The 23,237-nt window shown below is 48.8% G+C and overlaps 1 protein-coding gene across 1 annotated transcript; it reads right to left on the bottom strand.

The window, feature by feature from the left end:
• Positions 1–8,876: 8,876 nt before the first annotated feature.
• On the bottom strand, positions 8,877–22,772 carry Ramp3 (receptor activity modifying protein 3). Its single transcript, XM_042702383.1, has 3 exons — positions 22,706–22,772; positions 13,545–13,677; positions 8,877–11,790 (listed from the first exon to the last, which is right to left on the bottom strand). Exons 1-3 carry the CDS (start codon positions 22,758–22,760, stop codon positions 11,535–11,537), a joined length of 444 nt encoding a protein of 147 aa, XP_042558317.1. The 5' UTR covers positions 22,761–22,772; the 3' UTR covers positions 8,877–11,534.
• Positions 22,773–23,237: the final 465 nt, after the last annotated feature.

Below are 23,237 nucleotides of genomic sequence, written 5' to 3'. Positions count from 1 at the left end.
ACACTTTCTACACTCTTAAACCAATATAATTTTAACAACATATACAATTCTATATAAGTACTCACCAGTGAAGTATACTACAACTTGAATAATGAAGCTCATGAATTATGTAGCTGAGCAGCACTGATGGCAATGAAGGTGAATACAATAAGATAATGAACTGCAAAGTCAGGAAGAGCTCTTCTGAAGGCATCACTTCCCCATATGCTTCATCAGGCAGTTCAGTCTCTCCGCCCTGGGCCATAACTTCTACTAAAAGTGTGGGCATAACTGATCTCTTCATCCGAGTGATGAACACAGTTAAGGGGAGTTGCTGGCTGCTGCAGGATCGGGGGCTCCTGAGGGGCAAGGGGATTGATGAAGGAGAAGGCAAAAGGCACAATTCTGTTTATTTTAGCAAAAGCCTCAGCTAAATATCCTTTCTATATTTGTCAAATGCTTGCATCACATTGTTCTAGAACCCACTGTACCAACAAGTGCAGACAGTACACATCCTTCCTCATTTTATTTCAAACAATCTTTGTCTACCATACTCTCTCAGATAAGCCCTCAGGTCCAGAAGCAGAGAGGAACACTTCCTCAAACAAAAGGGCAAGTGCTTGCAGCCCAAGGGTTGGAGTCAGTGGCCATGGAGCCTTTGCTCACACATTGCCAGCTCCTGGCACCTTAGGGTCTGTAACAGCTGGCGCTGCTTTTTCTTCTGAGTGAGAAGGTTTTTATAAGCTGACATACCACTCTCGATTGTATTTATGAAGTGCAATGAACAAAGAGTACATGAACAACATGCTTTCTTTGGCCATTCTATGGTGGCAAGACGACCAAGTGTTAGGCCCATCTCCTCTTACCCATAGTTCCTTTGTTCCTCATCCTCTTCTTCACCTACTAACTAAGTCTCATCCATGCTAAAAACTTGTTCAAACTTGTAGCTCCCTTTCTCAATGATGAATTAGATATATTTTTAAAAATGATGCAATACCGTTAAGCCACAATAAGTGATCTGCAATAAGCAAGGGATGATTTACCAATATAGTAAATTTATTTTTTAAACATACAAACTGGCCAGAAAACACTGTGAAGATCTGTAGAGCCCACCTTGAGTAGTTCCCTCCTGGAGTCTGCAGCTAAAAGTGATCACCACATGCATGATCAGAAAAGATTACAGCCAGCACGTCCATCCCCAGGGTAACACAGAACTGATACCATGCCTGTGCCCACAATTCAAACTGGAAGACCTCTTAATTCATCTTATTGAGTCAAGTGTCCATAATGGTCTAACTGCAGTAATGAGGAGTAATGAACCATAGAATACACAATGTGTAAGGACCAGCTTTTAAACACCAGTCTCTATGACTGCCTCTAAGAACAAGACTCATTAATATCTATATGAATTCAGTTGGGTGCCAACGGTTTATGTCTGTACTCTAACCACCTAGGATGCTAAGACCCAGAAGATCTCAGTTCATGAGACTTTATCTCCAAACAATATGAGGCTGGCTAAAATCATGGACATTGGGGTCAGATAAAGCCAAGTTGTTCAATGGTTCTCCACCATGAACTGCTCTGTGATCTTCGGGATGCTACCTGACTAAGCCAAGGTCTAAGTTTCCTCTTCTTCAAAACAACAGGGAAAAAAAATCACATCCACCTCAGAGTATATGGGATTACAGGATGTTAGGCTCTTAGGGACGGCTCCTGGAAGGCGGTAAACACGCTGGAAGACCTTGCTATTGTCTGATCCAGGAAGCCAGGGTCCCATGTTCCTCCTTTGGTAGCTTTGTTGTCAGGAAAACTTTTCATTTGTGGCTAGAAGAGTGAGTTCTGCCAAGATCGAGTTCCCACGCCCAGTTCCACCACATACACACACACACACACACACACACACACACACACACACTTGTCTCCCCTTCTCTTCCAGTCTTTGCCTTAATTTGGCCCCTCTCCTTAGTTGCCCCTTTTCCTCCATGTAGGGGAGCTTCTGTGAAAGCTATCTCCTCAACTTCTGTCTTGGTGTCTCTCAAACTCCAGCAACTGAAGAATGTGCATTTGAGAGGAGCAGAAAGGAATACGAGGAAGTCCTGAGCTCAACATTTCCTCAACTACCTAGCATCTCCATCCATCCTTGACTCCTGAGCCCCTTCCAGAGTATCTGCTCACCAGATGGCATCACCTAAAGCAGATTCTGGTAGTAACTGGGGTTGAAGGAGCCCTAGCCCCCATTGAACTTATTTCTAGCCAATGCAGAAGGTGCTTAGATCTCAGAAGCAATTCACTACTGTCCACTTTAGTCTTCACCTATACGTTCTATTTTATTCATTTTCCATTCTTTTTTAGAAAAATGTTATGGATGGCAATCTTCTTGAAGCTCCTCAAATTGACCTTCATTGGTTAAGAGGTGCCTATGTCCTCCACAGGCCACCAGAAATAGTGGACAGCTCACTCTCAGGCTTCAGAGTCCCTGAAAGGGATTCACTATTCCTGGACTTCATTTCCAGCTTCTCTTGCAGCTAGAGTTGGTCATGTGACACAAGCTTGCCAACTCATGTAAGAAGGAGCCCTGAGGAAATCTAGCCTTCTGGAGGAAAAGGTAGGAACCTAAGAAGAAAATGCTGGGAGAGAGCGAGGGAAGGGGTGATATTGTCCAAAAACAAATGTACTCTTTACCTGTCTTATGTAACTGTAACCCCTCTGTACATCACCTTTATAATAATTTTTTTAATTTACTCAACCTCAAAAACAAAAAAAAGAAATTCTTTTGCTCAGCACTCACCATTTTTTGGCTTCGTACGTGGATGGAGACAGAATGCTTCCGGTGCTACAGTGGGATTGGCTAGTATTTCTCGTATTTCCTGGTGGCCCTCCTAGATTGCCACCCAATCTCCACCATCATGAATCAAAGTGATTTAGAATTCTAGGGAGTATCTGGTCTGCACCTGCCATCTAGAACGTTATCTAGACTAACTCAACAGTGCTTGGAATTGTCCAGAGGATGTTCTCCAATTTAGGGTTACATAGAAGTTCTAGAAGTAAATATTGAAGAAGCTTCCAGGATTTTTTTTTCCTTATGGTTATCATTCTTTCCAACCTTTTATTCATCTTTGGTGATTTGAAATAGATTTATTTTATTAATGAAATCTTATTCTTCTCCATTTCATTATTTTTCTTTTAACATTAACTTATTTTTGACTCCCGTTCTTTTGGGGAAGTTTCTTTACTATTTTTACTAGCCTTTTGTGTTGAATGTCTTCTTAATTTTATTTTAGTCTTTCATAGCTCCCCCTGACCAAAAACAAATGCATCTAAGTGTAGACCTCATGGAGGATTTTCAGGAAAATTCTCCCAAGCAGTAACCCCAGTATTTCCTTAGTTTAGCTCACTGGGTTTGACAATCATAGTCAATAAGTGGAAGATTATCTAAGTGGTTTGTACTGACTGTCATTTAAGTCATACATCCCTATGTCTGTCATGTGTATATAAATACATCTCAATGTAATTTGATGTATGGAAGGTGCTTTTACTATTATTCAATTTGTACACAGTTTGTGATTTCCATTTTTTTCTTCCTCTTCAATCCAAAATTATATCAAAGTTTTTGCTGCAACCTCTAAGTTTAAAAAAATTATTTTATCGGGTGCCAGTGGCTCATAATTATAATCCTGACCAGGAGGCTGAGATCTGAGGATCAAAGTTTGAAGCCAACTCAAGCAAGAAAGTCTATAAGACTTCACTTCCCATTTTGGTGATACTACAGTTTGAATTCAGGGCTTGCTAGAGAGGCACCCAACCATTTGAATCATACCTCCAGTTCAAACTTTTATCTTTAATTAGCCACTAAAAAGCCAGAAGTAGAGCTGTGCCTCAAGTGGCAGAGTACCAACCTTGAGCACAAAAAGTTCAGGGACAGTTCCCAAGTCCTGAGTTCAAGCCCCAGGACCCACACCAAAAAAATAAATAAATAAATTTCATTTACCTTCTAGTCCAAGAAGGTAGCCATTTAGTTTTTATCAATTCCTCACAGGTATTCAAAAAGTATAAATATTTCTCTACAGGAAATGTAAGTAGGCAGAAGGATATATAGATACATAGATGGTATCTGAGGTGTTAAAGCCCATGTGTTAGATAGAGTCTTGTACCCTGACCTTTGACACTATAGAGAAGTGCTGGACTCTTTAGGAGTTGGGACCCGGTAGAAGGAAGTTATACCATTGGGTCATGCCCTTGAAGGAGGTATTACAGCCCTGCCCCCACCTCTCTCTCCCCCATCCAGCTCCCCCTCTGCTTCTAGGCCACCATGAGATAAAAAACCCCCATCCGACAATATTGTACTCTGCTGGTATAGGAAAAAAATAACTGTGGCTGACAATGTGAGTCAACCAAACCTTTCCTCTTTGTCAATTGATTATCTCAGAAAATGTGTCACAGTGATGGAGGATGGATGGATGGATGGATAGATGATAGATAGATAGATAGATAGATAGATAGATAGATAGATAGATAGATAGATAGATAGTTTATACTGTTTTAACTGTTATTCATGCTTGTTAATCTGTACATCCCTGCTTTTAGGAATGTATAAAGTTGATCTCTTGATTTCTGGGAAAGATTTGCTCAAATATTCCACAATGATTCTAAACTAGTTGATTTCTCTTTACAGCTAAGACAATTCAGCTTTGCATCTTTTGAAACATCAATGTTCCACGCAGTTGGTTCTCTATATATTCAAATCTCATTCATCATCTAAAGCCTGGCTGGAACACCACTTCCTCTGGGGCTTACGGACACAGAATAGAACCTAATCCAGCCCTCTCCTCTTTACCGTCTGTGGACCCCAATTCTCATCACCAAGTGTCCAAAAGGGAATCCTTGAGAACAGAGATGCCATTCCAGACACTGTTTGATTAGAGACAGGTAACTAAAAGAACATCTTCTCTTTGGAAACCTTTTGATACCTAACATTTATTTGGTGTTGGTCTATTGACTGGGAACTCAATGCTCCAATTATAAAATTACAGTAGTGCTCCATTTGCAGAGCAAATGCCCATGACAAAGCAGCTTCTGTGAATGCGCTGTACTGTGCGCATGGCGCACAAGCACACTGCAGCAATGACACTGCACTGTTGAGCGCTGTTGTGATTGTACCCCACCAGAAATCAGTGCAGCTGTGGAACACAGGCCCTTTCACAGCCTGCTAGGATGAAGCACTTGGAAAGAAAACATGGAGCATTGATGCTCCCACTGAAAATACAGCTTTCTCTACAGTGGGGGCCATTCAACATTCACTAGTATTTGATTGGAGGCAAATCCATGAAGGAGTTTCTGGGCAGAGGTGGAGGGTAAGTTAGAGATGAGTGCGTAGGAGCACAGGAATACAACGCAGTCCTGGGTGGAAGAAGCTTGAATGCAAGTAAGTTTACAAATGCATGTAAAGCTCTTAGCTGGGCCTCTGGCTAGACAGATGGGCTCAGTAAATTTCAGCAGAAATATCCTGATAGATGATAGAGCACTCACCAAGCTTACTCAAGACCTGGATTTAAACTCTAGCAAGATAGATAATGATGATGATGATGGTGATGATGATGATGGAGGATAGATAGATATAGAGAGAGATAATGACATGATAGATAGATAGATTGATTGATTGATAGATACATACATACATACATAGATGACAGATAATGGTAGATAGATGCTTGGATAGACAGATGAGAGAGAGGGGGAAAGATGGGGGGAGAATATCCTAGAATAGGGACTTATTTCACTGATTGAAGGACCCAAAAGAAGGTTCTAGTCAGCCTAGGGTTGCCAGCACCAAACATGATGTACAAATTGTATGAGTATTCAAGACAAAACCATTACCTCCAGTAGGGTGGGAACAAAGCATAACTCACTTCCCATCCTTGATTCTGAATCCCACGTTCTGTCTTAACTAAAGGCAGAGAATAGCAAAATGAGAAAACCTGAGTGTGGACATGCCTGACTATCCCTGCCACCTGTTTCACAATTCCTTACCATGTTCTTGCCACCCAGAGCTCGACAGCTCCAGTGGTCACCTCTGTCCATGAGCATTGTTTGTGGAAAAGCATTCAGATAAGGCAGCCAGTAAGAATTCTGGACAAAGGATAGAGATGTGGCTTAGTGATAGAGTACTTGCCTAGCACACCCTGGGTTCGATGTCTCAGTACCACATAAACAGAAAAAGCCAGAAGTGGCACTGTGGCTCAAGTGGTAGAGTGCTAGCCTTGAGTAAAAGAAGCTCAGGACAGTGCCCAGGCCCTGAATTCAAGGAGAAGGTGGAGGAGGAGGAGGAATAAGAATAAGAATTCTGGGCAAAGCCTGGCCCTAGTGGCTCATGCCTATAATCCTAGCTACTCAGGAGGCTGAGATCTGAGGATCACAGTTCAAAGCCAGCCAGGCAAGAAAGTCTGTGAGACTCTTATTTCCAACAAACCACCAGAAAACTGAAAGTGGCGCTATGGCTCAAGTGGTAGAGCACTCGCCTTGAGCTGAAGGCTCAAGGAATACACCTAGGCCCAGAGTTCAAGCCCCACAGCCGACAAAAAAATAATCTAGCCAGGAAAGAGACTGGCACAGCTGGAGGCACCTCAGTATCCCCTGAGTATGGACAGAAATCAGAGCTGTCTGTGTAGTAGAGGTGGATAACCACAGGTTTGGGGGTCTGCTAAGAAGAGACCCTGTCTCCCCAGTCAGCTCCCTCTTTCCCTATCAGTGGCTCCTGCAGACCCCAAGAAGAACCTGGTATAGAGAGTGTCCCCAACCCCTGTCCTCTTGCCCTGCTGCCCAGGGGTAAGATAGAGCTGTTCTTCATTGTGAGATGCCTCCAGATCCTCTGCCTCTGCCCCCATGAGCCCCCTTTATGCAATCTGTGCCCTGGGCACAATGTTTCCAATTTCCCACTGACTTGTGTAAGTGTCCTGAGCAGCCATTACCCCACTCTTCTGAGCCCTCCCCCCCACCAATTCTCCAGCTCATGCCTGATATGCCTCAGCTCTCACTCTTTTCTGGAACTTTCTTTGGGCCTTCATGGGGCCACAGCTCCTCATGTAGTCATGGTCTAGCATCATGGGCAGGCATTAAATGCCTGGCTCTCATCAGGCAGGGACAGGGCATCTCCCTCCTGACACCCCAATCCTGTGGGGACTTTGGCCACTGCACCATAGACTTGAGGACTAAGTTTAGCAGCACTGATGGTCTGCCCTCCAGGGAAGACAGCTCGTCCATTGATGATAGGTACGCCATTAGGAAATGGGGGAGGAGACTCCTTGACTTCCAGGAGTGGCTGCATGCAGCCAACAGCCAAGGTTCAACTGCTATAGACTGTCCTTATGCAGATTTATTCTATTCCCTTAAATAAAGGCTTCATTGAGGATGATTTCCAAAGACTTTCAATGGTTTAATGCATTCACGTATTTATTTAGCTCTATGGTTTACACAAGTTACAGCAGGTTGGTCCACAATGTTTCTTACATCCATTTAAGAATTAAGTCCTCTACATTGTTTTATAGGTCTACAGTTTTATTTCCCCATATACCAGAAGCAATCTCAGGGTCTTTTTTTTTTTTTTTAGTCATGGGGCTTGAACTTTGGGCCTGGGTGCTGTCCCTCAGCTCTTCAGCTCAAGGCAAGCGCTCTACCACTTGAGCCACAGCTCCACTTCCAACTTTCTGGTGGTTTACTGGAGATAAGAGTCTCACGGACTTTCCTGCCCAGACTGGCTTTGAACCATGATCCTCAGATCTCAGCCTCCTGAGTAGTAGATTACAGGCGTGAGCCACCAGCACCCAGCATCAGGGTCTCTTAAAACCCTGTCACCAGCTGGGTTTTGCAGCCAAGTTGCAAAGAATTCCATCCGTTTAAAAGTTAATATTTATTTTATCCATTAGTATTTCCCATCATGAGCAAGGATACCAATGTCACCCGGGACAGCATCAGAAACCACGGCTCCAGCTCAGCTTTAGTGTGGGTTCAAAGCCCAATCAGAGCCTCTGGGACTTCAGAGGGAGCTGGTGATTTCCTCCTCAGTTCCACACAGCAATGCTTCTGGTGGGAGTCTGGATCCACATTCCAATCCACTGCACAGATACTTGTTCCCTGCCCCCCACCACCACCCACACCCATGCCCTGCTGTGCCCCACAATGGCTCCAGATGCCACCAGCACCTGCCAGGACTTGATAAGAAGGCCTGTCCTGGCAGTCCTCCCTGATAAGCCACCATCTTGGATAAAGACTGCACGCGGGGCATTCTGGAGAACAAAGGCCCCAGGCTCCTTCACAAGCACCTCCCTGGTCAGCCTCCAGATGAGGAAACTGGAGGCTGCCACCACAGTGACCTCAAGCAACAGGGTTCATCCAGGCTGAGGATGAGGGCTGTCAACTGGGACAGCTGCCTTGTTCTCCCAGGCTGGTGGCCACAGGGAAGGCTCCCCTCTCATGGACACTCCAGCCCACAGTCACCTCTCCAGAGGCGTTGCACAGACCAGAAGCTGCTGTGTTCCATGATGGGTTGGAGTATGGATGAAACAAGGGCTGGCCTCTCTGACCACCCCCCAGAACCTGCACAGTGCCAGCACAGAGGTTCTGGAATCCAATTGGGGCTAGGAGAACAGGCTTCTCTGGCTGGGCACCAGTGGCTCACACCTGTAATCCTTGCTACTCAGAAGGTTGAGATCTGAGAACCAAGACTTGAAGCCTGCCAGGGCAGACAAATCCACATGACTCTTACCTCCAATTAACCAGGAAAAAGCCATAAGTGCTTTTTCTGGCAGGTGCTGGTGGCATCTGGAGCCATTGTGGGGCACAGCAGGGCATGGGTGTGGGTGGTGGGGGGGGGCAGGGAACAAGTATCTGTGCAGTGGATTGGAATGTGGATCCAGACTCCCACCAAGTAGTGGAGCACCAGCCTTGGTCAAAATATCCAAGCAAAAGCACAAGGCCCTGAATACTGGCACATACACACACACACACACACACACACACACACACACACACACACACAAACACCTACCCATAAGCTCACAGAAGAGGCCCACCATTGGTGACTTACATAATATGCATTTGCAGAGATGTCATCCCCAAGACACCCTGCCCCCCTCCTCAAATCCCTCCCTGCCCACACTCCTGTCCACACTGCCCAAGCTCCTCCCATGCCACACCTTGTACATTTTCTTCTGGGCTTTTGCTCACTGTGTTCATCTGCACTGAACAACTCCTATCACCCTTAGAGACCCCACTTTAAAATCTCCTCTTTGAAACTTTCTGGAAGTCCTTAGGCAAGGCCCCGCCTCTCCCTCTCACTGTGTTCTGCATCTCTGGCTCCCTAACAAGTGAAGGGGTTCTTGGGTCAGGGACTGGACCTCACGCATCTGTGCTCTCCACAGCTCTCCACGAGGCAGGGCACTCTGGCTAAAGAAAACACAAACCACAACAAGAGATTTTTTTAATACAAGAAAACTCCAAGACTGAAAAGACAAAAAAGACAATACTGAGATTGCCCCCAAGTCCAGCCCCCTCATGTTCAGCCATGCTTTGCCCCCATGAGGCAGCAGTCCCAGGCCTACCCCCAGGGCACCGCTGGCCAGAAGACCCTGCCCTCAGACTTCTCTGCCTGAAGATGGCACCAGCTTCTGCTTATTGCCCCTCTTCTTTCCCTGTAGACTCCCACAGGAGCTTTCTCTGAGCTTGGACAGGGACTCTGGCCTCTTTCTGAGGGAGTTTTGCTGCTGGCAGGGGAAGAGAAGCAGGCAGATCAAAAGGCAGTGCCTGGGAGTTTGGGGAAAAGCTGGGTAAAGTGAGTCCAGGCTCACACTCCCCTAGGAAGCTATGAGGAACTGCTCTGGAGCCCAGAAGGTGACTGCAGCCCCTTCCCCAGCCCCCACAAGAAGAAAAGCCTAGCCAAACTGTATTCCAGGGATGCTGCAATGAGGAGAGGGCAAACCAAAGGGATAGGCTGTGCCCACACCAACTGCACACATGTGGGCACACGCGCGCGCGCACACACACACACACACACACACACACACACAAATCTCAGGACAAGATACCAATTCCAACGTTTGGCTCTGAGTGGAGCAGTCTGATCCTAAAGGCTTTTGACCTCTCAGATCCCCACCACAAGGCCAGGTGATCCAGAAAACACTGCCCATCTCAGGGGTGACCAACTAAGGCTCTAGTGGCAGGAGATGCCGGGAGTTACCCAGCTGGTTCACATTCAGATCATGACCTCCCAAGCCCTGGCCTTCTTTGAGAATTATGGGGTAGCCTTGGATTCTGCCCTCATATCACCCCCCACAGGGCACAGGCTCAGCTGGCCACCCAAACCTTCAGTCCTGTGGCACCCACCAGGAGACCCCACCAGGACCTCCTGCCTGGCCACAAGTAGCTTAGAGAGAGCTTCTAAGGTATGAGAACTTTGGGGTCATCCAACCTCCCCTCAAGCCTGAGGATGCTGGAGTCAGCATTCTTGTGGGTCCTTGCAGCCGAAGCACGCACAAGGCCTGGAGATGAGGTACCACAACCTGTGGTTCAGCTGTACAGGGCCAACATCTGCCCCAAATCCCTACAGTCAGGGCCCTGCCAAGCCCAAAGCAGGCTGGAGAGGAAACAGGAAAGCAAAGGGCCTGCAGGTGGTCAGCAAGCATCTCTCCTGTGTGACCCTAGTCCCCTAGGCTGAAGGTTTGAACCCCTGGGCCCCAACATCTTGGATTTGATGGCTTCAGAGGCTCTCAGTCTGTCAACTGGGTATAAGAGTGGTCCTGAGAGCCTGCATTAACTCTCAGGATACCTTGAAATGAAGCAAATATCAGACTACAGGGAGAGTCTTTACTCAGAGGAAGGAAAGACAGACAAATCACTGATCACCAGATGCCTGGTCCCCAGGGAGCTTCCTGAGGAAGCAGGTCCTCCAGAGCCCTGCAGAGCCTGTCCCTGGGAGGGGCTGACCCGCCTCCCGCCAGCCCATATCAGTTGCAGAATCCTGACAAAGCAGACAGACCAGTCTCTAAGCCACATGTGACTCTTGTAGCTCCAAAGTCTGTCCCTTATCCCCCAGCTTTTCCCACAATGGGTACATCTGGCCTCCCCACCATAAAAGGCTTAGGGTTCCACCCCACGTAACTTCTAAATGACCTCATCTGCCCTCTCACCCAGATGTGGCAAGAGCCAGCGTGAGGCAGGAGCTAGAGTCAGGGTTACAGCTAGAGATAGGTCAAAGCCTGGACAGGACGAAGAAATAGCTGGAGAAGAAGAGGTCCAGCCTAGGGGAGTGATAGTTCAATGATGGTTTCCAAAGCTACAGCTTTGTTCATGTCTCCCAATTGCCCAAGGAAGGGCAAAAGCTTGGGTATGCGGACTAAGTTCCAGCCAAGGGGGCAGGAATCAAATCAACCTGGGCAGGGAGAGTGTGCCATGACCAGATGGAAGGTGCCTGAAGCAGACCGGACAGTGGCAGCATCCACCAGTTCTCATAGCCCCGGGAAACATTCTTCCAGCTTTCCAGGCCTGGCCTTCCATCAGACAAGCCCTTACAGCAGCTGGTCAGTGCGTTTGCTGCGCCACACCACCAGGCCAGCCATAGCCACGGTAAGCAAGACAGGCACTGCTATCAGTGGGATGAGCACTTCATCTGGAGGATCCTCCCAGTGCGGCCTGTCCACGGTGCAATTGGCAAAGAACCGCCGATGGATCCCGGTAATGAAGCCCTGAGCCAGTGGGTTGGGCCAGTAGCAACCCACGATGTTGGTCTCTACTTCGGTGCAATTGGTGAAGCTCTCATAGTACCTGCAGAGGCAGAAGGTGAGACCATGACTCTCCCCAGACCCCCTCACACCTTCCCTAATCCCAGGCAGATCATGAGGACAAAGAGTTGTCTACGCCCAGTCCCACTCAACCACCTACCAGACACATAGCCTTGCGCATTGCTTTCATACTTCCTGCCATCTGAGAAATCTGTAACTGTATATGACCTTCTCTCTGGGTTCCCAGCCTACATCTGTGACTCTGATCTGATTCTTTGAAGCCGTGAGCTCCCAAGGCCCACCTCTTGGCTCTGTCACCAACCCCAGCAGCACTACCCAGGTCTGCCAAGAAGTCATGCCTAGCCCCGCTTCTCTACAGCCCAAGACACACAAGCACCAGCAATAGGGACCTGCTAGGAACTCATCCTCCAGAGACTCCCTAAGGATCTGTGAGGAGGGTCTGTCTGAGTACAGAGCAGCTTCCTCTCCATCAAGACTTGATCTACGCTCATGGGCCAGGCTAATATGCCTGGCGCCACCTCTTTGACTCCCTCTGGGAAGTTTGTCTTTCTCTGCCCTATCTGATGGAATACATGGGGGACTTTTTGTATGATCAAACATGAGAAATGCTCTCAACATTCCACCTGTGATGAGCCTTTTCTGTCCCAGAAGTAGGCAATGGATGGTTCTTGAAGCTAGTCAAGGACTATAGCTACCAGGACCCAGAGTTCAGCCTGATGTATATGATGATTTCCCACTAGCTACCAGGCCCAGGACCTGAAGAGCAGCTTCTGAAGGCAGTGGCCTCCCTGCTGCTGTGGTCTGTGAGGCTGAGGTCCAAAGCCACCCCTCTAAGATATTCTAGAGGAAGACAGGTGACACTTAACATGGCTCAGCAGCTCCACACAGAGCAGGCCTTTCCTATGCCTGTGGTACAGATGCAAGACAGACACTAAAAGGATCTCCTTCCTTGTGAGGTCAGGCAGGGATCCACCTCCTGCTTCCTGTGCAAGAGAGGCATATCCAACTCATCAACAGGAAGACACGTCTTCCCCAAGAAGCATCCTGAACATAACTTCATCTCAATCTGGGATTCAAGTAAGGACGGGAAATGGGAGGGGATAATCTACTGGACCCAAAGCTTTCCTATGCTGACTGTTCCTAGGCAAGGTCAGACACCCAGACAGGCTCTTAACACATCCCAGATCAACCTGCATGACGCCAAAACACAAGTCACACACCTGCACCCTCCCAGGCAGGGTCGGCAAGGAACAGCCAGAGCAAAGGGATCTTGGAACCCTTGTCCATCCTGCAAACTGTCACACACCTCATCCCTGATGCAGCCTTCAATGCACTCAGGCTTTGGGGTCAGCTCAACAGCTAGGTCCATGGGCAAACCCCTCTTCTTCTACCTGCTCCTCCAGCAGAGCCCTAGGCTCCGATGCCCACCAATTCTTGCCTGGCCTGTTGATCTGAGAGCCATCTAACACTTTTAAATCCATGTATGACCAGAACCACATATTGTGACCACAAGCCTCCCAAGCCCTCCACTGTGGCCAGACCCACTGCCCCTGACTGTACCCAAGTCTCAAGTGTTGCTGAGCCAGAGACCCTTGGTCCATGCCTGGGCAGAGCTGCAGGGAGAGTGTGGACAGAGATAGGTGGGCTGCAAATGGTGTGGGGCAGGGCCATGAGCAGAGCTGTGGGAGGGGCTCTGAGCCAAGATGGTGTCTGGGTTAGGCCATCTGCAGTGTGGCATTACTGAGGTCAGCTCACAGGGCCCAGAAGAACACTCACACGATGAATTCAGACAGGTTGCACCACTTCCAGACGTCCACCTTGTGCATCATGTCAGCAAAGGCCTTCCCACACACGGGCAGCCTCTCCAGCATTCGGGTCTCATTGCAGCCACACACTCGGGCACACTCACCTGGAGAGAGAAAGACAGCCATGACAAAGAATTCTACTGGCTCACACGGGAGGTGCTCTAGGCACTCTGGTAAGCACAGGACACGCAGTACCTCCTGTACCCACAAAGGGCAGATCTTTGTGAAGTATTTGGTGCAAGTATTTAGTAACTGCTCACTGCTTTCCCCCTCGTGGAGGGAAGGGACTAGCAGGCATGCCAGGGTTCTGTATTCTGCCATTTGCAGAATACAAGAAATGGGAGCTCAGATCTGATACATTTTAGTACAGGACGCTGTTCAACCCCCATTAAATTGGTAGGCTTAGTTTAGAAGTTTATTAGCTCAATGCTGGGTGTCAATAAGGCTTGAACTCAGGGCCTGGGCACTGCCCCTGAACTACTCTTTTGCTCAAGGCTACCTCTATAACTTTGAGCCACAGCTCTACTTCTGGTTTTTCTGGTGGTTAATTGGAGATAAGAGTCTCACAGACTTTCCTGCCCGGAGAAGCTTTGAACCTTGATCCTCAGATCTCAATCTCTTGAGTAGCTAGGATTACAGGAGTGAGCTACCAGCACCTGGCAAGAGGCTAAGATCTGAGGGTTGTGGTTCAAAGCCAGCCTGGGTAGGACTCTTATATCCAACTAATTACCAAAAAAAAGCACTAAAGCTCAGGGATAGCACCCAGGTCCTGAGTTCAAGCCCCAGTACTGGCATACATACATACATACACACATACACAGTTCAGTAGACTAGAGCCCCCTGGAGAGCATCTGGCAATGGAAGGCATTGTTGGCCTGGCCAGATAGAGATCAGACTTCAAATAATACAAAATTGTTTCCAAAAGAAACCCCAGCAGAGAAAAGACATCAGACTTCACTTCTCCCTAGTTCCATATCCTAAAGTTCTAGTTTCCTCCCTACATCCCTGAGGGTAGGCGCTCTAGGGCAGACCTGATTGAGAATTACAAGTAGGTAAACAACCATTAGAATGTCTCATGACCCAACCAATGAGAAGTCACCTTCCAAAACATCTCATTATCATAAGGGATAAACCACACCCAAAACTATGAGGCCACAGATCTTCTCTGGTTGGCTGGTTGTCCTAGGCCTTATTTGCTTAGGGTGTGACTAATCAGAGTGCAGTCCAGGGTATAAAAACCCCTAGACTCAGCTACATGGGGCAGAGCAGCAGTGGACTTTGACTGGGGTACTTTTCTCCTGAATAAAGTTCTTCCGATCTACCTCGTGCAACCATTGTTGTCCATGTATTTCAAGAAGGTGGCAGCAGCCAGTAGTGAAACTGTGACACTAGCAATCACTGCCAGCTGCGGGGTCAGAAGGGTTATACACAAACCAGCTCTGCACAGCACAAACTCAACAGAAAAAAAACTGGTATCACCATCAAACCACACTCCCTACCCCCCCCCCAAACACCATGAGCACCCCCAAGTCCTCATCTAGAAAAGACCCTAGGAGCCCTGGGTTCACAAACAGGGTCCTAAGACAAAAGGAAGGGTTGAAGGTGTTGGGGTATTTGTATTGCAGAAAACAGAGTGCTCAGCTCACCCCCTCCTGGGCATGGGGCATGATGCCTAAAGGCCTGGCTCAGGGAGAGGCCCAGCAGCCTTTGCTCCTCCCCCCCGATACGTGTGGCCCCAAGACCACAGTGCACACTTGGGACATGTGTTGCTGGCATCAGCAGGTAGTAGGTCAAGGGTTCGTGGATCCAGTGGTGATGAGGAGCCGTGTGGTGTGGCCTCTTACCACTGCATAAAGCAGAGCTGCCTTCCTCTGCTCCTACCAGAGACAGGTAACACCAGCAAAATGCCGGAAGTAGAGATATAGGCCAAGTGGTAGAGTGCCAGCCCTGAACAAAAAAAAAGAAGCCAAGTGAGAGCTGGAAGCCTTGAGTTCAAACCCCAGTACTAGGGGGGAAAAAAATCCCCAAGTGACTCTAGTATATAACCCAGGCTGAGACACAGTCTCCACTCAGATCCACAGGTCCAGCATTTAGAGACCACATGTAGTGTAGGCTCTGCTCCAACAGGCCTACCCAGAGTGGACCCAGGACAAAAACCACTGACTAACTCCAGGCTACTCCATGCCTACAGGCCCAAGAACCCTTACTGAGGAGTAAAACATAAAGGATGGAAGCAGCAGGCAGGAGCTGAACAGCCCCACACATTCACATGGGCTCCAGAAATTGGCCTTCATGCATTTGCTCATGTCTCTGAGCCTCGGTGTCTTCACTGGACATGGGACCAGAGACACCACCTGCTTGCTCCTGCCACCCATATCTCCTTCCTCAGCATGGCCAGTTTCACTCAGTGCTCATTCTAAGTGTGGTCCAACCTGCAGATGCACAAGTGGCCCTCACAGCTACTTAAAGTCATCTAACTGCTCTGGGCCACACCAGGGTAGCCAAGACTCAAGACTACGCCCCTGGCAGTAAAGCAACTTCCTGGTCTGGGGTAACACCTTCACCCCAGTTCTCACTGTGGGTCCCACTTCAAGCTTGCCCTGGGTGCACCTGGCTGTAGTGTCCAGTGGCCTCTCTCTACCCTCACCTTCCACTCCCTCTCTCTCTCTCTGTAGTCATTTCAAGTTGCTGTGAAGGCTGGGCTCCACGCCAGCCTGGGTTCTGACCGAATTGGAAGGTGTCAGTGTCCAGTCCAGCTTCTCCCCTGGGAAGAGCCTCGAAGCAACATCGCTGCTACTTTGGTTAAAATATGTGAAGGCTAAGGCCCAGAAGAAAAGCAGCTGCCCCAGGGACAGAGTGAGCATCGGAGCCTGAGGTGCCCTAGGCAGGCCTCATCTGTTCCCCACCTCTCAGCTGTACCTACGGAACATGATGAGGGTAAAGTAGCCCTGGTCCAGGCCAGGCCCTGGGGGGGCACACAGTGGCAGATACCACTGCTCTTCTGTCCCTAATGCCTTTTGTTCCAAAAGCATCTCACCATTGACGGACGGGCTCGGAGGACACACCTGGTGCTCTCCGTGTCCAGCCCCAGTCCTCATTCCTGGGAGAGATGTCAATCCCTGACAGGACAGTCCCCATAACTTTGGCCAGACGCGTTGAACTCCCAGCAGACAGCAGCCAGGGAGCCAAGGGCTCCACCATCACTTTGGAATAGCGGGTTCTCATACCCCCTCCTGGCCCACTTGGATCAGGACCTGAACCTGAACCCTCCTCCAACTGTTGACTTCCACCTTCCAGACTACCTGGGTCCCATCCTACCTGTCAGTACTCTGCCTCCTCCTCCTCCTCCTCCTCCTCCTCCTCCTCCTCCTCCTCCTCCTCCTCCTCCTCCTCCTCCTCCTCCCCCTTCCCCTCCCCCTCCCCCTCCCCCTCTTCCTCCTTTTCCTCCTCCTGGTTCTCCTTCCCCTATCCCTCCGTATCCTCCCCCTCCCTGTCAGGGGCAGGAAAGATTCCTGCTCTTCATTCGGGAAATCGGGATGACTAGGGAACCCAGAATGCATGTGTACAGCCAGGACAGATCATGGCTATTTCTGGCAGCCCATCTCCCAGACACAGGGCCAGGTCTGGTACATTTCACAGTAACCATGATGCTCTGAAAGATCACTCTGGGACACATTGTCACAAATACCACTTACCCATGGGTGACTATCACTGTCTCTGAACCTTTGGCCTCCCCTTACTTCCAGGGAAACTAATGAACAACAGTGCTGACTTCCCTCTAACCTGAGCCAGAAAGCTCTGGGCAGAATTTGCATTGCCCAGGCCCTCTCAGCAGCACCCCAAACCTCAGCCAAATGCACCTAGCTATCTAAGAACATATGCCTGTTTCTCAGCTCTGCCCTGAATCTCTGCCCCCAATTTCCCATGTGCCCCAGAACATCCCCAAACCCTATTATCTCTACATTCCTGCAATCTCCAGACACCCTGATATCTCCACACCTGTCCCAGAACCTCTCCATAACCCAAAAGCTCTGTGTAGGCCAGAATCTTTACCTGCCCTAGAATCTCTGGGCACTCTTTTATGTATGTGCTGGTACTAGGATTTGAACTCAGGGCCTTGAGCTCTCTCTTGGCTTTTTTACAAAGGGCTGGTGCTTTACTAGTTGAACCATACCTCTACTTCCAACTTTTTGCTGATAAATTGGAGATAAGAGTAGTCCCATGGACATTTTTGCCCAGGCTGGCTTTGAATCATTAGATGCACTAAGCTGGCACTATAGGACCTGAAGTGTTCCCCCAAAGGAAGCTGGGTCTTACAGCATTTTCAGTGCACAGAAAGCTTAAGAAACTCTCAGCAGCCGGGCGCTGGTGGCTCACGCCTGTAATCCTAGCTACTCAGGAGGCTGAGATCTGAGGATTGCGGTTCAAAGCCAGCCCGGGCAGGAGAGACCGTGAGACTCCTATCTCCAATAAACCACCAGAAAACCGGAAGTGGCGCTGTAGCTCAAGTGGTAGAGCGCTCGCCTTGAGCTGAAGAGCTGAGGGACAGTGCCCAGGCCCAGAGTTCAAGCCCCACGGCCGACAAAAAAAAAAAAAAGAAAGAAAGAAACTCTCAGCAAATCCCACAACCCACCCAGTGTAATAGCAATGGGGGAGACACAGAGGCCTGGAATACTGTGAAAAGTGTGTCACTGCTGCTCAAGGCAATGGTTACATTAACAAAATAGTCAGGAACTGGAACAGAAATCCATTTTGGTTAGTTCCATCAGGGAGCCAAGAAACATTCAGGCCCATACATCTTTGGTCCCAAGACTTCCAGCTGCTGGGAAATGATAAACAGTCAAACAGATGAATTTCTCAGAGAAAGACCTTTTCACCAGACATTTGGGAATGAAATCCAATGCTCCCATCCTTCCCTGGGGAACACAACCAGACCACAGCACCGAAGGCCACGTTCTCAAGGGGATGTGGTTTCTGGACAGTTCTCTCCCCAGTCCCTGTGGTCTTGACAATTCCCCCACTACATTCCCCACCCACCCCCACACACACCTCAATTTCCTTATCTGTAAAAGAAAGAGTAGGTCAAGCTGGGCACCGGTGGCTCACACCTGTAATCCTAGCTACACAGGAAGCTGAGAGTTCAGGATCACAGTTTGAAGCCAGCCGGGCAGGAAAATCTGTAAGACTCTAATCTCCAATAAATTACTCAGAAAAAGCTAGAAGTGGCACTGTGGCTTGCTCGAGTGGTAAAGCATTAGCCTTGAGCACAACGAGGCTCAGTGAGCACCCAGGTCCTGAGTTCCATCTCCAGGATCAGCCAAAATAAAAGAATGAAAAGATGAGTGAGTGGGGCTGGGAAGGTGGTTCAGTGATAGAGCGCTTGCCTTGCATGCATGAGGCCCTAGTTCGATTCCTCAGCACCACATAAGCAGAAAAAGCCAGAAGTGGCGCTGTGGTAGAGTGCTAGCCTTGAGCTGAAGAGCTGAGGGACAGCACCCAGGCCCAGAGTTCAAGCCCCGTGACTGACAAAAAAAGAAAAGAAAGAGTGGATCAGATGACCTCCAGTGCTAACATTTATGGCCTGTGCTTGACAAACCATCTACTTCAAGACTTTTTGTGCCTAAGGAGATTTGGGGACTCTGATCTTGGGTCCTCTTGCTGCAGCAAAATCAAGAGACACCAGGTAATACTGTGGCAGATCTACATTGCTTTCACTCATGATAAAAATGGTGGAACCTTATTCATACACAGAGCACACACACAAGCTAGGGCACCTCAGTCTTTAGCCTTGTGAGGGACTCACAAGGCACAGGTGCCAGCCAATCCCCTGGCTTAAGTATGAGCCTCCCTAATCTCCTCCCCACCCCAGTCTCAACAGGTTTCTTTGCTCCATTTTCACACCTATATAAAGTATTTTGTCTCTATTTGTCCTCCTTCCTCCTCTGCTTTTGTCTATCCCTTTCCACTAACGTCCACAGCCCACTTCCTAATATCCGTGTGTGTGTGTGTGTGTGTGTGTGTGTGTGTGTGTGTGTGTGTGGTGTGTGTGTGTGTGTGTGTGTGTGTGTGTGTGTGTGTGTGTGTCCTGGTACTGAGGCTTGAACTCAGGGCCCAGGGCCCTGCTCTCTCACTTGGCTTTTTTGCTCAAGGTTTGTGTTCTACCACTTGAGCCACACATCCACTTCTGACTTTTTGCTGGTTAATTGTAGATAAGTTTCACAGATTTTTCTGCCTGGGCTGGCTTTGAACCATAATCCTCAGATCTTAGCCTCTTGAGTAGTTAGGATGACAGGAGTGAGCCACCAGCTCCTAGCTTCTGACTACTCTTTTTCGTTAAAGTACCTGTTAATTGTTCAAAGAGGTTTCGTCATGGTGTCTCAAATGCGCAGACACCATACTTTAGTCAGTATATATGCACATATCCTCACACACATATGATCCTGTATATGCATATGTGCATACATATATTTTTATTTTAGGTCTAACATTTACATAGGAGAGAAAACATGTGACCTTTGTCTAAGTCTAGCTTATTTCACTTAAGAGGATGAACCGAATCTAATCCAACAGGCCTTCACAGCAGCTATCTGTAGGTTGCTATAACTGCATCTGTGGGATTTTGGGGGAAACTGAGGTTAAGAACCAATAAGTGACTTATGATTCTAAGTCTATGGTGCACAATTCTCATCGTAACAAGGAGGGTCCAAGCACAGGCCGGGAACCACAGCAGCTTACTGTCAAGTGGGCACCATTAGACTCCCCTTCCCACTCAAGGCCCTGAGCAGAGCCAAATGCTTTCTGAATAATGCTTTAGAATGTTCAGAGAACAGCACCCTTCATATTTACAAATTGTCCTTGACACCTAGTCAGGGCTGCCTCTGCTGGCTCTACTCCCTGAGTGGCCATGCCACTCTGTGAAGCCTCCAGACACAGCCTAAGGGCAGCTGAGGACAGTGGAGCTGTCCACAGCACAGATGATCACCATTCCTAGGAGCTGGGAAGCTCTGCTCCTTCCTTCCAGAGGTAGACTGAGATCCTACCTCTGATGAATTTCATGTGGCCATAAACATCGTTTCCTTTTCTCTGATTCTTGCTGTGGCCAGACACTAACACCAGTCTGTATAAATCTAAATGAATCCCCACACTCACTAGGAAGCCCGGCCCGGGGTGGAGGGGAAAGTAATGAGGGGGGAGAGGCAATGAGGACCCCCAAAACAGGACAAGAAGGTGAACCCATGGAGAACCAAGAAAACTCAGGGATGTTAATGAGGAGAATTTTGTGCAGCTTCTGCCTGTAGTTCTTCTCGGTTCCATGGTGAAGACCGAAAGAGAACTTCAGCTTCCTTTGAAATGAATTTAGAACTTTTCTTCAAGAGACCAAAATCCCCATCAGAGGGGCCTTGCATTGGAGACTTGCAGAAATCTTAAGTCATTATACTGATTTCTGGAAGCTGCCATGCAACCTAGCTCTTTAGCACAAAAATCCACTAAGCCAGGCTCTAACAGCTCATGCCTATAGTCCTAGTTACTCAGGAGGCTGAGATCCAAGGATCCTGATTCAAAGCCAGACCAGAAAGATAAATCTGAAAGTCACTTATCTCCAATTAACCAACCAAAAGCTGGAAGTAGAGCTGTTGTTCAAATGGTAGAGTGCTAGCCGTGAGCTAGAAAGCTAAGGGACAGTGCCCAAGCCCTGAGTTCAAGACCCAGTACCAGCACCAAAAAAAAAAAAAGAAGAAGAAAGAAATAAAGATCCAGGGCTGGGAAGGTGGCTCAGTGGTAGAGTGCTTGCCTTGCATGCATGAGGCCCTGGGTTCGATTCCTCAGCACCACATAAGCAAAAAGAAAAAAGCCAGAAGTGGCTCTGTGCCTCAAGTGGTAGAGCACTAGCCTTGAACTGAAGAGCTGAGGGACAGCGCCCAGGCCCAGAGTTCAGGCCCCATGACTGGACCCAAAAAGAAAAGAAAAGAAATAAAGAAATAAAGATCCACCCAACAGCCTAGCCTCTAACATCAGAACATAAGAAAAAGGTCCACTCTGCACATCAAGACCAGACCTCTTTAAAAGAATGAAAATCAACAATGAATCTAGTTCATCGATTTCTCACTTCCCTTATCGAATCTTTGGATGGTCCTTGATCGTACAAACAAGCCCAATTCTTCATTTTCCAATCAAGAGGAGAAAAAAAATATCCTAAAAGAACACAGAAAACTGCCTCCCTAGAGTGTAGACTCTGAGTCTCTGACTCTGGACCAGGCACAGGACTTGCCCAGAAGTTTCCAGTCCTGGGCAAGCACTCCTCCCTCCCCAACACCTTGACACAGCCATGCAGGAGCTCGAGCATGCCCATGCACTCATGTTCCCCGTGCAAGTACCTCTTACTTGTTCTCAGATAATTCCCTTAGTAGAGATTTTTGTGTACTGAGTTCACCAGGGCTTGATCTCAGGACCTAGGCACTGTCCCGTAGCTTTTTTGCTCAAAGCTGTGTTCTACCTCTTGAACCACTGCGTCACTTTTGGCTTTTTAGTGATTAATTGGAAATAGGAGTCTCGCAGACTTTGTATTGGGACTGGCTTGGAACAGTGATCCTCAGATCTCAGCCTCCTGAGTAGCTAGGGTTACAGGTGTGAGCCACCAGCATCAAGCTCCCTTTTAGCTAAGATTTTTTTAATCATGCTTTTCATTGAATCCATTGCCCATTTTGTGAGCAGTGCTTCATTCTGAATCCTGCTTTCTCACTGGGAAGGGATAGGGGAGGAGGGCTCTCTACTGAGTCTGCAGTCAACCCACCCACCCCTCCGTGCCATCTGCACGTACTCAAGGCCCAGATGGTGAGGGCTCTCTCCAGACCCTTCCCCACGGAAAGGGCCAGACCTCAGCCCCCGGGTGTAGCCCTGCAGGGGACCCTGCACCTCCCCCGCCCACTGCCGCCCAGGTCCTTCGCCCCGATCCGCACCGGCCAGCTAGGCCGGGCGAGAGAAGACCCTCCAGCCGATCCTGCGCTCTGCACCCAACCACCGCGCATCCTACCAGCGAGCTCCAGGGAAACCCAGGCACGGCGCGGGGCGGTGAGGATCCGAGAGGGTCCTGTGAGCCCAGGAAGGACGCCCCGGTGCCCGACGCCCCCTTACCGCAGAGCAGCAGCAGCAGCGGCAGAAGATGCGGCGGCCGCGCTCGAGCCTCCATGGCCAGCTTCGCTGTGCAGGGCTGGTAGGACCCGCAGCGCCGCAGTGGAGCCCGAGCGCGGGGCGGGGCCTGGGCGGGCGTAGGGCGGGGCCTGGAGTGGGCGTGTGTTCTGTGGGCGGGGCCTTTTATTGCCACGCCCTCGGCGGAGCAACCCTCGCTCGAGACCCTAAAATGATCAATCCTGGAGCCTGCAGCCACCAACCCTTGAACAGGCGATGCAGGATGAACCGGTGTGGAGAGCGCCGGGGTCTGGACTGCAATCTGGCAGGAGATAAGAGTGGGAAATGCAATAGTGGTACTCATTAGACACATGTGGAAAACGAGCTATACAACTGTGAATAGGGACCCAAGGGAAAAAGTGGGAGAGAGGAAGAGAAGGGGGGACATTGTCAAAAGAGAAATGTGCTCCTTACCTGACTTATGTAACTATAACCCTTGTAGCAATTTAAAAATTCCCGGGGGGAGGAGGGGAAGATG

The sequence above is a fragment of the Dipodomys spectabilis genome, unplaced genomic scaffold (assembly GCF_019054845.1).
Source record: "Dipodomys spectabilis isolate Male_0828 unplaced genomic scaffold, ASM1905484v1 ptg000322l, whole genome shotgun sequence".
Lineage (NCBI taxonomy): Eukaryota > Metazoa > Chordata > Mammalia > Rodentia > Heteromyidae > Dipodomys > Dipodomys spectabilis.
Note: the sequence above shows the minus strand (reverse complement) of the source record. Positions and strands in the feature narration are given on the sequence as shown.